The sequence below is a fragment of the Lipotes vexillifer genome, unplaced genomic scaffold (assembly GCF_000442215.2).
Source record: "Lipotes vexillifer unplaced genomic scaffold, Lipotes_vexillifer_v1.1 scaffold1383, whole genome shotgun sequence".
NCBI lineage: Eukaryota > Metazoa > Chordata > Mammalia > Artiodactyla > Lipotidae > Lipotes > Lipotes vexillifer.
Genome location: NW_006797683.1, coordinates 104,162 through 120,113, shown reverse-complemented (window position 1 = coordinate 120,113; position 15,952 = coordinate 104,162). Strand labels below are relative to the sequence as shown.

General features: G+C 39.1%; 1 protein-coding gene across 1 annotated transcript in view; it reads left to right on the top strand.

Annotated features, from left to right (window-relative positions):
• The window catches only part of ADAM32 (ADAM metallopeptidase domain 32), a 184,217-nt gene extending 169,714 nt beyond the window's left edge, over positions 1-14,503 (top strand). The window contains exons 19-20 of the mRNA XM_007469793.1: positions 4,525-4,563; positions 14,419-14,503. Of these exons, the coding sequence (XP_007469855.1) occupies positions 4,525-4,563; positions 14,419-14,503 (124 nt within the window). The remainder of the gene's footprint in view (positions 1-4,524; positions 4,564-14,418) is intronic.
• The last annotated feature ends 1,449 nt before the right edge of the window (positions 14,504-15,952 follow it).

The following is a 15,952-nucleotide window of genomic DNA, read 5'->3' as shown; positions in this document are numbered from 1 at the left end:
AGAGTATGCCAAAACAACTTATTCCTTTTTTTCTTCCCTTTGAACTTATTTATTTTTAGACTATTAAAATGACCAAACCAGGATGAGATACCCAATAAATCTTTATATCATTATGACTTGGTCTTGATTGCCATTCTCATAAAGCTGCACATAACTGTGACATTTATTTCTTTTTAAGAGAACTTGTAGTCTAGCCAGAATGATCTTTGAAAAATGCAAATTTAAACTCTTGATGAATTACTTTATCTAGATGTTTGATCATCAGTGGACATTATCATAAAAAGACAAACAACCAGGTATTACGTCCCTTCCACTGGAAGTGCACAATACCACCTAAGAAATATTCTTACCAAAAGAAGTAGCTGATGAATCTCTTTATGATTCTCTATGTAATCACCAATGTATAATATAGAGGTCACGTAACTGTCACCTGGGCCTTTTGGAATGCTTGCTGTTGCATTCCTCTATCTTGGAACCCAACTGCCATGCTGCAGGATGCTCTAGTACATGGAGAAGCTACAGGCAGGCACTTTGGGTGACAACTCCAACTGAGCTCCCAGCTGATAGTTGTCATTAGTTGGCAGCATGTGAACATCCACCTATCTTAGATATCCATCTGACACATGACTACAACTGCATGAGAGACCCCAAATGAGAACTACTCAGCTGATCTCAGTCAACTCACCAAACCAAGAGAGTTAATAATAAATGTTTTGAGGTACTAAATTTTGGAATGATCTTTTAAGTAGTCTTATGGACTGAATGTCTCCCCTTCCCAAACTCACATGTTAAAACCCTATCCCCCAATCTGATGGTATTAGGAGTTGGGGCATTTGGGCTGAAATTAGGTTTAGATGAGGTCATGAAAGTGGGGTCTGCATGACGGGATTAGTGTTCTTATAAGACAAGGAAGAGAGACCAGAGCGCCTCCTCTCTCTGCACCATGTGAAGACACAGCAAGAAAGCAGCCACCTGCAAGCCAGGAAATAGGTTCTCGCCAGGAACCAAATTTGCTGATACCTTGATCTTGGACTTCCCAGCCTCCAGAATTTTAAGAAACAGATGTCTGCTGTTTAAGCGCCCAGTCTGTAATTCCTGTACCTGGATGTCTACTACTTTTCCCAGGTTAGGGAAGTTTTCAGCTACTGTGTCTTCAAATATGTTCTCTGCCCCTTTCTCTCTGTCTTCTCCTTCTGGGACTTCTATCATGTGAATGTCAATATGCTTGATGTTGTCCTGAAGGTCTCTTAAACTGTTCTCATTTCTTTTTTTTTTTTATGTTCAGCATCAGTGATTTCCATTACTCTTTCTTCCAGTTCCCTGATCTATTCCTCTGTATCATTTAGTCTACTATTGATTCCTTCTAGTGTATTTTTCATTTCAGTTATTATATTCTTCATCTCTGTTTGGTTGTTCTTTAACTTCTTACTCTGTTCATCCATTCTTCTCTTGAGTTCTTTGATCCTCTTTTTGATCATTACCTTAAATTCTTTCCTGGGTAGATTGCCTGTATCCATTTCACTTATTCTTACGAGTTTTATCTTTGTCCATTGTTTGGAACTTGCTCCTCTGTTGCCTCATTTCACCTAACTTGCTCTTTTGATTTCCATGTATCTGGTATGTTGGTTATGTTTCCCAATCTTGAAGAAGTGACCTTTTGTAGGAGATGTCCTGTGTATCCTAGCAGCACACTCCCTGTTCATTACCAGAGCTATAAGCTCCAGGGGTGCTCCCTATGCGGGCTGTGTGGGTCCTTTTGTTGTGGCAGGCTGGCTACAGTAAGTGGTTTTATAGGCTTGGCTGGTCCCTGGTCTGGTTGGTTGCCAGGCCTTGCCTTGTGTGGAAGCTGTGGGCTGTTGGTTGGCAGGGCTGGGTCACAAGACAGCTGGATGTGAAACCCTGCAGGGGTCCGAGGCTAGTGCTGGCTCACTGGTGGGTGGAGTTGGGGTCTAGGAGATCCTGGAGATGTTGCTAACCCCCCCCACCCCTTGAGTGAAGCCGGTTCCTGGGGCTAGTGTTGGCCCACTGACAAAGCTAATCCTGGGGTCTGCCCACAGTGCCCAGAGGTCCCAGAGCTGGTGTCAGACCACTGGTGGGTGGGGCTAGATCCTGACACAGCTGGCTGCAGGGCCCAGTGTGTCCTGAAGCTTGTATTGGCCTTCTGGTGGTGGTGGGGCACAGACTGTGGGGCTGCACTTGTCCTGGGCCTGGTGTCCACCTGCTGGTGGGTGAGCCTGGTCCTGAGTCTAGAGCAGGCTCTCTAGTGGGTGGGATTATGGATTCTGGGGCTGATGCCCACCTACTTAGGAGTCGAGCTGGGTCCCAGGGTCTCTGGCTGCAGAACCATGGGGGTCCTGGGTCTAGTGTCTGTGCACTGCTATTTGGGGCCTGGCCCTGCATGCTCTGGTGGGCAGGGCCATAACCAGGGGTGGCCGTGGGCTCAGGGGTCTTAAGGCAGCCTGTCTGCTGGTGGGTGAGGCTGTGTCCCTGCCCAATTATTTCCTTGCCCTGAGCTGTCCCAGTACTGGTGCCTGTAGGATGTTGGGTGGGCATGGGACTAGTCCTGGGGCTAATAGGCTAGAAAGAGGATTCCAGAATGGTACTTGCCAGTACTGGTGTCCACGAGGTAGAATGAGCTCCCCAAAATGGCTGCTGTCAGTGTCTGTGTCACCAGGGTGAACTCCGGTTGCCTCCTGCCTCTCCGGGAGACTCTCCAAGATCAGCAGGTGGGTCTGACCCAGGCTCCATTCAACTCACCGCTTCTGCCCTGTGTCCTGGAGCGTGTGAGATTCTGTGTGTGCCCTTTAAGAATGGAGTCTAGTTTCCACAGCTCTCTGGTATCCTGAAAGTGAGCCCCATTAGCCTTCAGCAAATGTTCTGGGGACGCATCTTCCCAACACAGGACTCCTGGGCTGGGCATCATGGTGTGGGGCACCTCACACCTCGGGGAGGACCTCTTCAATTGTAATTATTTTCCTATTGTGGATCACCCATCCAGGACGTATGGGTCTTGACTGTATTATGACTCTGCCACTCCTACCCATTTCGTGTGGTTCCTTCTTTATATCTTTAGTTGTAGATCTTTCCATGTAGGTTCTGGTCTTTTTCATCTATGGTTGTTCTGCAAATAGTTGTAATTTTGGTGTGAGAGAAGGTGAGCTCAATATCTTTATTCTGCCATCTTGGCTGGTCTCATTCTGTCATTACTTGTTTAATGAATTCTGTTCCTTTATTGATCTCTATGGAAATCCTAAACATTCTTTTTTTTGAAGTTTTTCCTGTTACCTATAATTGTTAGTGTATGAATTCATTAGTTCACTCCGTAAGAGGTGGACATTACCTCTTACTGGCTTTTTTATTTGACTGTAAGGCCATCTTAAGCAGCAATGATTGTCTCATGAGAATTCTGCATATCCTGCTTTGTAGAATCCTCCTTGTCAAGATTATTTTGTTTTACCCTCCTAAATCGTAAACTGTTTTTTAAAGCTTTTAATTTTTTATTGGAGTATAGCCGATTAACAATGTTGTGATAGTATCAGGTGCACAGCAAAGCGACTCAGCCATACATATACAGTATCCATTCTCCCACAGACTCCCCCGCCCAGTCATAAACTTTTGAGGTGTTTGTTACACATGGAGATCTAGAATTCATAGAAAACATGAATTAGTATCCTGAACCTGTACAGTAAAGGCTTAAGATTCCTCTTTCTGTATTTGATGTTTTTTCCCATCCATATCCCTAAAGCATTTTAAGCACCTAAGATTCCTTTGTCTCTAGGTGATTCTTTTCCGTCTATACTTCTGAAGCAATCTCCCTGCAGCATCTCTAAGACTCATGATAATACTCTCTCCACTTAGTGGGTGGTATGGCCTTTCATGGCTTCCAAGGTTAGAGGAGGTGGTCAGCTCCAGTTTTCCAGGTGGGCTCCACTCCCTAACTGATTCCCCGACCTCTAGGGTCATTCAGCTTTAGTTCCTGTTTACCTTTTGTGCTTTCTATATCCTCTTTTTTTTCAGACTATCATTAGAAATGTCACTTCCTTCCCTTAAATTTTCATTAGCATTTTGTGTTATATTTTTCACTGTTTCTCTGTGTGTTAAATAGGAGGTGGAAATTACCCTGTCAGCCGAGTCTGCCTGATTGTTTAGAAGTCAGTGAGGGTTTTAAATCACCACCAGCAGTATTTTGTTTACTAGTGGGTAAAACATTAGGCTAGAACCTAAAGGCCAGAATCAGGCATTCAAAATCAAGCATATATTCTGAGCTGGGAAGTGACAAATCTGTTTTCCTTCTCCTCTGTTTGAGAATTTGACATTTATATTCTCTATGGACATGGTATATCGGTAAATAACAGTGTTATTTGCATACTGTAACTTAGTAACCTTTTGAAATGATACATTAGTGGTAATTAGTGGTATAAAAGCATTAATACAGGTTACAAAATGGTCTGACATTCATTTGTTATGGAGGCACACTTTTTTTAAAGTATTAACTTAGAAGCATTATTTTCACTTGCATTTTAGGTCCTCGTCAGAAAGTAGTAGCCAAACAGATACTGTCAGGTAAGTAAATTAGAAAGGATTTCTTAAAATAAGTATGTGTTAAAAAAATAAGATGAACAAATTGAATCATCAAGTAATTGCTAAGTATTAATTGAGCAGCAACAATTGATAAGGTACTACACACACAAAAATTCCTCTTAGTATTTGCCAACTTAGTTAAGTAGTGAGTATTTGTCTAAATAAATCAATGTCTTCTTTTCTTCAGTTTGTTAATGTATGTTGGGAGTTTATTCTGGAGAAACAAAGGAATAAATGATTGGTGAAATGTTTATGGTGCTAACTCATAAGTGGGGAAGTTTACTTCTTTAATTGGAGACTCTAGAAATCCAGTATGTATGCTCATGAACAACTGAATGAGGGCTTACCCTGGTCACATAGGAAAAATTTGCTGAAGAAAAAGATTGTAAAGGAATAACAATTCTGTGTATTCCATAGCCTTTCAGGATTACAAAGTAGTTTTAATTAGGTCTCCTTCCATTTCCTGAAAGGTGGATATGTCTGTATAATAATACAATAATTGTTTAGTTTTCTACATCCAACAATTTTGGATGGTGTTATTCTACCTAGGTCCCTCCAAAGTACACTTAGCAGACACACCCAAATCTACAGAGTAAGCTGTCTAGGCTGCACAACAGGGTTGTTTAATTTCTATTCCAAAAGAGGTCTTCCTCTTCCGTTACAATGCCTGCTTTTCTTACCCTTTATCTCTCTTTTGACATTATGATCTTCTCCTTTTAGTGACACTTATGGAGTCATGAGTTACTCTCACCAAACTAAAAAAATTGATTTTCATTATTATGTCCTCTCAGTATCAGGGAGTTATCTTATGGTCCTCAAACACAGTTACTTTTTCCTCACCTTGGACGTATGTCTTATTATATTCTGTTATCGTAGAGGTTAGCACTGTATAGCCAGCATGTAGCAGAGTTCTTGGTTTATGGTAAGTGCTCAATAAATATTTGTTGAATGAATGCATGATTACTTAATCTTTTCCACACACAGGCAACTAGACCAAAAAAAAAATCCACAAACACAAAGGTACATAGACAAATACACACACACACACACACACACACACACACACACACACACACAATCTATGTATCTATAATGTTATAACTGCCCCCTTTTCTCCCTCTCTTATTATATTATCTCTCATCCTGAAACCTTGTCAACAGAATTCATCTCTCCTAGGATATTAATTCACCTACATTGGGTAAGGGATGATAGAATTACCCATAGGTATATGTACCTTTCAACTAGAGTAGTATAATTTGGAATGTTAATCCACTGGTCTAGCCTTCAGGCTTGGTATATACCAGGGAAACATTTTTAGGATAATTTTATTCATTTATATTTAAAGAATGTCACTTGACTCTACTGCTATGTTTTACTAACATAACATCCACTATAGTTTTCAGGTCATTTATTTTTGGAATAATCTTTTTCTGGTAGAAAGTCAGTGGAAAAGACTGTTGAGGTCAAAGAATGCAGGGAGGTGGGATGAATCCCAGTATATGTTATATTAGTACCACTTTAGGGCTAATTAATTTTTTAAATATCTAAAATTCACTACACGACTCCCCCTCCATTTGTCACTTATTATTATTATCATTTTATATTAAATGAATACTTACTAGAGCTTAACAACATATTTACCAATTGCTTTGGTCACCATTCATTCTTTTTTTAAAATGGTATTTAACCCTGGATTTTATTTTATTTATTTATTTTAGATTTTTGGCCACACTGCATGGCTTGCAGGATCTTAGATCCCCATCCAGGGACTGTACCTGGGCCACAGCAGTGAAAACACTGAGTCCCAACCACTGGACTGCCAGGGAACTCCCATTATTCATTCCTGAGTCTGTTTTTTTTTTTTTTTTTTTCATTTTGATTTCAACTTCCTTTTTCCTGAAGTACAACCCTTTTAATTTTAGTTAGTTTCTGTGATTATAAGCATTTGATGTTAAATGTCTGAACATGTCTTTTTCACACTCATCTTTGAAAGGCAACTTAGATGGTTACAGACTTGTGGTTGGGAGTCACTTTCCACAGCTCTTTTAAAGTATTGTGTTGCTGTAATGTGACATTTACTGGCATTGATGAGACCTGAGTTGACAGTCTGATTAACTTATTTATTCCCTTTCAATTAATGTGTTTACTCTAAGTGACTTCTAAGATTTCCTCTTTGTCCTGAATGTTTTGTTATTTTATTATGATATGTTCTGATAGAATTTGTTTTTATTTACGCTGCTCTGGATTCCATATAGTATTTAGATACCAGCATTCAGGTCATTAATTCTGGGAAAACAATCAGTCATTATTTCTTTAATTATCGCCTCTTTTCCATTCTTTATCTTTTCTGCATCTGAAATGACTATATTTGGGAGAGTCTTCTCACTTTATCCGCCATAGTTGTTAACCGGGCTGTTCATATGCTATGCTTTTTCATGTCTCTCTCTGGCACTGATTTCCTCATATTAGTTTCCAAATCACCCATTCTCTTAACAGCTATCCTTTTCTTGCCTTACTTCTGCCTGAATCTCTGTGGAGATTCTGAATGTTTCTATTAAAGGTTTCTTATATTATCCATCGATCTCAATATGTGAATTTTTTGTTCTGCTGTGCTGTACCTGTGGGCACTTAACACACAGTTGTTTGTAATTTAGACTTGTAAGCTCATCCTCAGGGGCAATGATTGTTGTCATGGGAACTCTGCACACCCCGAGTTGTAGAGGCATACGTTAGGAAGAGGGAAACGTTTCAGCTTTCCCTGCCTTGGGGCATGAATGTTTTAATATTTTCTATGCTTGCTAGTTCAAATTTGTGGGTAATGAAATTGAGGAATTGTGGTCCTGCCTCTATAGATGGTAGAGGTCTGGGGTCCTGCGTCTAGGTGATCCTTTTCCATCCACATGGCTGAGACAATTTGCCTATTGCATTCCCAGTGGCCATACCTTTTGTTAACTCCATTCAAGACTACCAGGCTTGGGCTTCACTCTAGCTTTCTAACATCTAAATATCTGTACCCTAAACTCCTACCAAGCTAGGGTTATTAAAATCATATCCCTTAGGGTACAAGTAGTTCAGAGTCCCTTGTAGTCATTCAGATTTTGCTCCTGTTTTCTCTCTGAATTTCTAGTTTCTTCATTTTTTACTGACAGACAAAGAGCCTTTTCTGGCTGTCAATCTCAGTTCGGTATTAAATTTTTGCACTATTATCTTCAGCTTTTCTGCAGAGTAGAAACGGGAAACTTTCCTTGTGGAATAGAAAGGGGAACTTATTCTGTCAGTTAAGTCTGATAGTTTGCCCAGAAGTAAATGTGAATGTTAATTTGCAAAATGTGGCAATTTACTTGTCAACAAATAAAAAGCTAACTTGTAACTGGAAGGCCAAATTTAGGCATTCAGAATCAAACTTATATACTGTGCTTAGAGGTGATAAAGGAAAAAATGCATCTCTGCCGTCTTGATACGTTTCCCCACTGGAGGATTCAAATTTTGCACTAATGTGTTGCACTTGGTGTTGGGTAAATAAGATTGCTACTTATTTTCCTGCCCCAGGTGTTAAAAGAGTTAGTTTTGATATGAAATGGCTTGATCTTCATTCTTAAAGTAGGCAGGTTTCTTAGTATTAACTTTTGGACATTTTTATTTTCATTTAGATCAAGTTCAGAGAGTAGTGACCAAACAAATACCAGCACGTAAGTGACATAAGAAATGTTTCTTATAAGTATATGTTGAAAATAAGAATGAACAAAAGATTGTTTAATATTTTTTGAGCAGCCACAATTGATAAAGTACTACACTAAAAACAACTTATTAATATTTTCCATTCTGGGAAAGAGTATTAATTAACTCAGTCTTTTCTTCAGTTTATTAAATTTTTATTGATTACCTACTCTTTTGATACATAGGGGAAAACTAGTTGTCTAATGAGAGACAAGATATTTATAATTATTTTGTGAAACTAACTCATAGAGCATTTTTGCATGTTTTATGATGAAATACAAAGGGAAATATTACTTTTTTGTTTAGATTACATTTATACCCACAAACTCAATATGAACAATTGAGTGAATTATTACCCCAATCAGGAGGAGTTTATCTTAGAGACAGTTATCATAAACACACTAAAATTCTACATTTTCCACATTCCCCACCTCAGTCCAACAGCCCTCAATTGTGTTAATAAGGGTTCTCTGAGTTTTCAGTTTTCCATGTGGCCTTGTGATCCTTCTGAAGTCATCTAATATATACTGATTTGCTAATCTTCTTTTCTCCCTTGTAGAGTTTTAGTTTTCTTGTCCTGCCTGGCGTTTTTCCTTAAAGTGTCTTCTTTTAGTTACATTCAATCCACTGATATTCCAGAATATCCTTCATACCCACAGGTTAAGTTTTCAGGCTACACCCCACCACATTATATAGTTTCTGTCGTCCCTGATGAAGTCACCGCCTCCATTTGGGAGGCTATTGGCATTTCTCTGTCCTTTATTCTGTTGTTTTTGTATGTTTCCTAACATAATTACCTTTTTATAGATATTTTCTCCAAGCAAAGTATGAAGAAAAAAGCTGATTTTCTTTATTGCCTCTACTCTGTCACCATTACCAAGGGATTTGTGATATAGTGCTCAAACACTCTAATACTTCCAAACTTCTGCTTACCTAAATAAAGCATTACTTTGCCGATACACTCTGAAATTGCTTGAGGATAATGGTCATGTGTATTTTGCGAGCTAATTTGTAGTTAGCACCTAGCAGAGGAAATGCTCAATAAATACTTGCTTAGTGAATGAACATCACATCCATCTTGAACTTCATATACGCACATAATTGACGTTATAACTACTCCAGTTGTCCCCTCACATCCTCTCTCATTATAGAGTATGTCATTTGCACAGTCATCCTCTTCTAGAAGTGGTATTCAAGATTGAGGGATAGTCATCATCCATGGGACAATATATATTGCATTTGAAGAGTGTAATCTGGAGTGTTAACCCATAAGTCTAGCTTGTGTTTAGCATATACCAAAAAAAGCATTCTTGGATTATTATTTCTTTTAAATTTAATAAGCTAGGCAGACGTAGTTGCTCTGCTGTACTGTTATAGCACCCATTATATTTTCCTTTCTTCCCTGTTTTAAAAATTTTGAAAGCCAGTGGGAGATGTTGGTAGAACCAACTCCTTGGGTAAACACTACCACGACAAAAAAATTTTTTAAAGCCAGAAATACGATGGGTTATGTATCCAGTAGACTCACAAATCTATATATACAAATCCCTTTATTGGTTTGGGGAGAACTAACTATATTAAATAGGGGAGTTTCATGGTCAGAATAGTAGGAAAAATCTAGTATAAGTTTTGAAGATATAAAATAGCAGAGGTAGTGAAAGGATAGGAGGGGTAAAATTATGCCACTCTTAGCACTGAATTCTCTCCCTAATCTTACTACCTATATTATCTTTGTCAATTAAACTCAATTAATTTGTCTTCAACGTATTCTTTTTCATTCTTTTGGTTGGGGGATCAGAAATAAGAAATCTGTGGATATAAAAATGGAAAAGAGGCTGAAAAATTTGATTTTGACTTCTGGTAATAATGAGTATAAAAATAGAAATGTGGCAGATATTTCTTTTTTACCACAAGTTTGAAGGGAAAGAAGAAACTGCCATAAAAATATATCTTTGTCAGACTGTATTATATCGTGATAAAAGCATTATTTCCTTATTTATTTAGCTTCAAGTCACAGAAAAGCAGTGAAACACTTAACAGTAGGCAAGTACATTAGGAAATATCTCTTAAAATAACTTGCTTTAAATTAAAATGAAATTTATAATCCACAACTAATTCCTAAATATTTATTGGTTAGATGAATTCATAAAGTACTGCACCAAAAATAATGTTTTAATCTTTACTAATCTTGTTATTAATGACTATTTAAATCATTTTTTAAAGACTTTTAGTCTTTTTTCCTCAGTTTAGTAAAATTCTTTTAAGTTTGTTGGGAACTTGCTCTTGTGGACAGAATGGAATTAGAGTTGACTCTAATAAGATATATGATATGTAAATTAGTCTTTTAATGAATTCATAATCAAACCACTTTATCCAGTAGGCACTGTAGGCAAAATGCTTAAGGCCTATGAGTTTCCAAGTGCCCAAACCAAAACACTGTTTACCATATGAAAAAATTAAAAAATGACTGGCTCCAAGATATGGAAAAAGTAAAATTGATATGTATCTAAATTTCTAAAAACATACAAAGATTTGACTTGTTATATTCAAGAACATTTCATTGCATGTGGAAAAAATATTAGATTTTCTCATTTGCAAGTACTTCTGATTAAATACGATGGTTTCCCAAAAATCACAATTGATAGTAAATAAGTTACTCACAGCTAAATAATTCCACAAGCAAAATTGTAAAAATTCTTCTAGAATTCTTTTTCTTTTTCCATATGAATTTTTTCATTTGGCAGTATGCCAACTGTATGTTTTGCAGTGGAAGGTAATTTATTTGTTATACCTAAGTACCTAAGCACATGTGTCTTTGTTCTCTTCCACAGTAACTAATAATTCCTTCAGAAGGCAATGGATATTACTGGGGATCTCACTGAGAAATGAAAATGCAGCCTTTTCTCCCCCCATCACAACTGAAGGAAGTAATAAACCAAGATGGACCAATTTGCAGGAGCGTCTGTTTTTATTTCTTCCTCCACCCCTGAGGCGCCATTTTGCCATTTCAGGGCCCTTGACTGCAGATAGTCAGTCACAACTCCCACTGACTCCCTGAGCTCTTCTCCACAGCTCTCTCCACCACCCACTTGGATTTACTGCCTGGGGCCCCAGATGCTGGGGATCTGCATCAACTGCTCTCACTCAGGAAAGGATCTGGGCACGGACTGTGTTCCTTCTCCGGGTCCTTCTCACTGGACTTGGCTGGCTGCATGCAGATCTCAGTTAATGCAGTCATTTGACCACGTCACCCTCCCCACAACCACAGAACCAGGGCTTCTCAGGGAAGCTGTGCTCCTTCTGGGGACTGTGCTTTACCTTCCAGGCCTCTCCCTCTGCTTACCACCTTTCTCTTGCCTGTCGGCTGGGTGACCTGCAGGATGAATCCCAGAAGGCAGAAGGACCCAGAGAGCTTGGGCTTGGGTCTCAGGGGCAAAGATTAATCCCTTATCAGAGTTTGGTATGAAGATTGATAAATCGAGTTGGGAAAAATATCTCTCATTTTCCATTTTCTCAAAGAGTGTATAAAATTGCTAAGTTTTTCAATTAAATATTTGGCCAAATTCATCAATGAAGCTAGAGTTTTCTTTGTCGGAAGATTTTAAATTATGGATTCAATTTCTTTAACAGATAAAGGACTATTTAGATTTTCCATTCTTGTGATATTTTTTTCACAAGTTGTATTTTTAAAGGGGTTTATTTCATTTAGTTTTAATTAATTTGGTAGTGTATATATGTCCATGCCACACTCTCACTTCGTCCCAGCATACCCTTCCCCCTCCCCGTGTCCTCAAGTCCATTCTCTATGCCTGTGTCTTTATTCCTGTCCTGCCCCTAGGTTCTTCAGAACCTTTTTTTTTTTTTTTTTTTTAGATTCCATATATATGTGTTAGCTTATGGTATTTGTTTTTCTCTTTCTGACTGACTTCACTCTGTATGACAGTCTCTAGGTCCATCCACCTCACTACAAATAACTCAATTTCGTTTCTTTCTACGGCCAGTGTTTTTTAAATTGGAGTGTTAAAAGGATTTACATTTAATATAATTTATGATACTGTTGGTTTTAAAAAGTCTATCATTTTGTTACGTGTTCTCTATTTGTCCCACATTTCTTTGTTCTTTTGGGGTTTTTTTTCCCATCTGTTTTTCTTTTAGGTTAATTAAGCAATAAACTACTTTTTCTTTTCTATGGTTTTTAGCTGTCTTTTTTTATATTATTAACACTTTTTGGTAGCTCTTCCAGAGGTTACAATGTGTATCCTTAATTCATCACAGTCTACCTTGAATTAGTATTTTCCTACTTAACAAACAACAAAAGAACTTTACAACAGCATGGTTCCTGTTACCTCCTCCTGCCGTTGGTGCTGCTACATTTAATTCTACATATTTTATAAATTCCATGTATACATTGCTGTTTTTTTCACCTGAAGCAGTCAATAGTGTTTTCAAAATTTTTATATGGCTTTTTATATTTACCCACATGTTTACCCTTTCTGTTGCTCTTCATTTCTTCTTATAATCTGTGCTTTCATATGGGGTCACTTCCCTCAGCTTGGATAACCTTCTCTAGTATTGCAGTGTGCTTCTGATGGTGACAATTTCTTTCATCTTTTTTTTTTCTGCTTGAAAAGTTTTTTTTATTTTCTTTTCAGTGAGATACAATTATTGCACACAGAATTCTAAATTGCTATTTTTTCCCTTTCAGCAGTATTTAATCTATTACCTTCTGGGTTTCATTATTTTTGATGAGAATTCAGTTATTATTATTTTTGGTATACTGGATTGTAATGTGTCTCCTCACACACCCAGGCACTCCTAAGATACTTTTGCATGTCTTTGGTTTTTGGAAGTTTGATCATGATATGCTTAAGGGTGTTTTCCTTTGAATTTACCCTAATTTGTATTCAAGTAACTTCTTGGATCTATTACTTAATGTCTTTCAACAATTTTGGAAAATTCTCAGCCATTAAGTATGTCTTCAGATCTTTCTTTTGACCCATTCTCTTTTTTCCCTTAGGGAACTCCAGTTACACATTTCCCTGATTATTAGATACTGTCTCATAATTCTTTAAAGTTCTGTTTTGTTTTTTAAATTATTTTTTCTATTTTAATTCAGTTTGGATAATTTCTGATGCCCTATCTTAAGCTCACTGATTCCTTCTGCTGTGTCCAAGCTGCTGTAACCTTATCCAATGATTTTTTTAAGTCTTAGATGTTAATGTACACTAGAAATCTGGTGGGTATCCACAGAGGAAATTAGTTTTGCAATAGTGACGGAACTGTCAGAAACTCAAGTGTACAGAAACTTGACAAATTCAATGGTCTGAGTTTAGCTGTAGAGTCCAGGTATATTCCAAGAGTACTGTCTTCAGTGATGCCCACTTGACTCAGTTCTTTGGCCCTCCTCTAAAAGTGTATGCAAGAGGCTGGCTTAGTGTGACTGCCATCCTTAGCTGTTTGGAAGTCAACACTTTAATAACCCACTGATTTCATGCATCTAGTATGGCTGTTAATGTCAATCTGACTCTTGTGCCTTGATAGGTGCTCTGTTCTTTTCCTCTGGAAGATTTCAGAATCTTTCCTGTCATTTAAAATTTCAGATTTGTTTTTCCTCCAAAGCCCAGTTTTTAACACTTGGGTCCTTTCTAAAGTCATTCTCTTATTTTTCAAGTTAAGAGACACTTTCCCCATTATCCCTTTAAATATTTCCTCCTAATTATTTAAATTTTTCTCTTTCTGGAAAATGCTATTATTAACAGTTCTACTTCTATTCTCCTTATCTCTTAATTTTATTTTGGTATTTTCTATTTTTAAAAATCCTTTCTTGTTCCTTCCTGAGAGAGTTTGTCAATCAGATATTCCAAACTGCAAATCCACAAAGCAATAAGTATACATTCTACTATTTATTCCAACACTTGTGACTTTATTTCTTGCCACTTGATTCTTTTTAAAGATTATTTGTTACTGTTCTATTCTGCTAATAACTTCTCTTTGTTTTTCGGGACAGCCAAGCAGTTTCAAAGTGAATTTATAGACATGATTTCAACATTTGTTAAAGCAAACTTATAGCCAGGATCGAGTATGGCTGTATTTTAATGTATTTAATGTGATGTGGGCTAGGATCTGCGAAGGAAAGAACGCCTACAGACGTCAAGAAATCAAACTGTTCTTGGTCCTAATAGAGGCGGAACGTACAAAGGGCTAGGTAAACACGTAAAAACTAGAGGCTGCAGAGTGTGGCAATAATAACTTAGGGTACTAAGGAAGATTTTTTAGAAGAGTCTATATTCGGACAAGGATCGTATATGGGGTCTTCTGCATTCCATGGCTGTCTAGCAATGGCATATCCAACCATGACATGTAGAAAAGCCACCGTGTTCGCACCAGTCTTTGCAAATACACGCATTTTGCCGCCTCCTGTGGTAAGTAATGTACTAGGAGGAACCTTGTTTGCTGTCGGTAACTTGAGCATTTTCATCCTTGCTCCTTCTCTTCACTGGGATTAGAAATTACTTCAAAAAACCGCCGGCCTGTGCTTCCCTGGTAGTGCAGTGGTTGAGAGTCCGCCTGCCGATGCAGGGGACACGGGTTCGTGCCCCGGTCCGGGAAGATCCCACATGCCACGGAGCGGCTGCGCCCATGAGCCATGGCCGCTGAGCCTGCGTGTCCGGGACCTGTGCTCCGCAACGGGAGAGGCCGCAACAGCGAGAGGTTCGCGTACCGGAAAAACAAAAACAAAAACCGCCGGCCTACGTAAAAGACGCAAACAAAACTAGGCACCCGCTTCATCTGAGAACTGGAACTCGCGCGGCTTTTCCTTCCTTAACTAGGGACCGAAAGTTTACCCCCCGCCCTACCGGCCCACCCGCGGCACGCTGGTCGCGCGCCCGCCGCGGCCCGAGGCCGCCGAGCGTTCCGCCGGCTTTTTCCTTCCGGCGCTTTCCCCGTGCGCCCCCTGCTGGCGCGCGTCTCGCTCCCGCGCTCTGCACTCGGTCAGCACAACGGCCGTCGCTGTTGCGCCAGCGCGGCTCCAGGTCAGCGGAGCCATGTTCCTCCTGCTGGTTCTGTTCACTGGCCTAGGCGGGCTGCACGGGGGCCGCAGTGAGTCCACAGGCCGTTCCCCTCGCTTTGTTCGGTCGGGGGGCTGCCCTCATTGGTCCAGGATCCAGGCTCAGTACTCCCTCCCTCCCCTCGCCCCTCGCCCTCACCCCCCACAGCCTCCCGACCCTTGGCCTCGAGGTCTGCAGCTAAGGAGGCAGAGAGGCAGCCTCCGGGAGAAAATCTTTTCATTTCCGTGGGGGGGGTTTCCTTGTCTGTAAAATGGACAGAAATGAAAGGCGTGGCCTTTTTCTACCTACAGCAGTCTGACTTTGTGTGTGTGTGTGTGTGTGTGTGTGTGTGTGTGTGTAGAGAATAAAAAGTTAAGATTTGACAAGGCTTAAGAGATTTAGCGGTAAGAATGACCGAAGAACAGCAGAAAGGAAAAGTAGATGCATAGATTATAAGAAAAACTTGGTAATGTAGAGAAACAAATGAATTGGGTTTAGAAATGAATAATCCAAGATTACAAGTATCACAGTAACTCTGCTTACTTTTTGTTTTAGATCCTCATAAAACCTTTCTGCAGACCACAGTTCCTGAAAAGATTTCAACA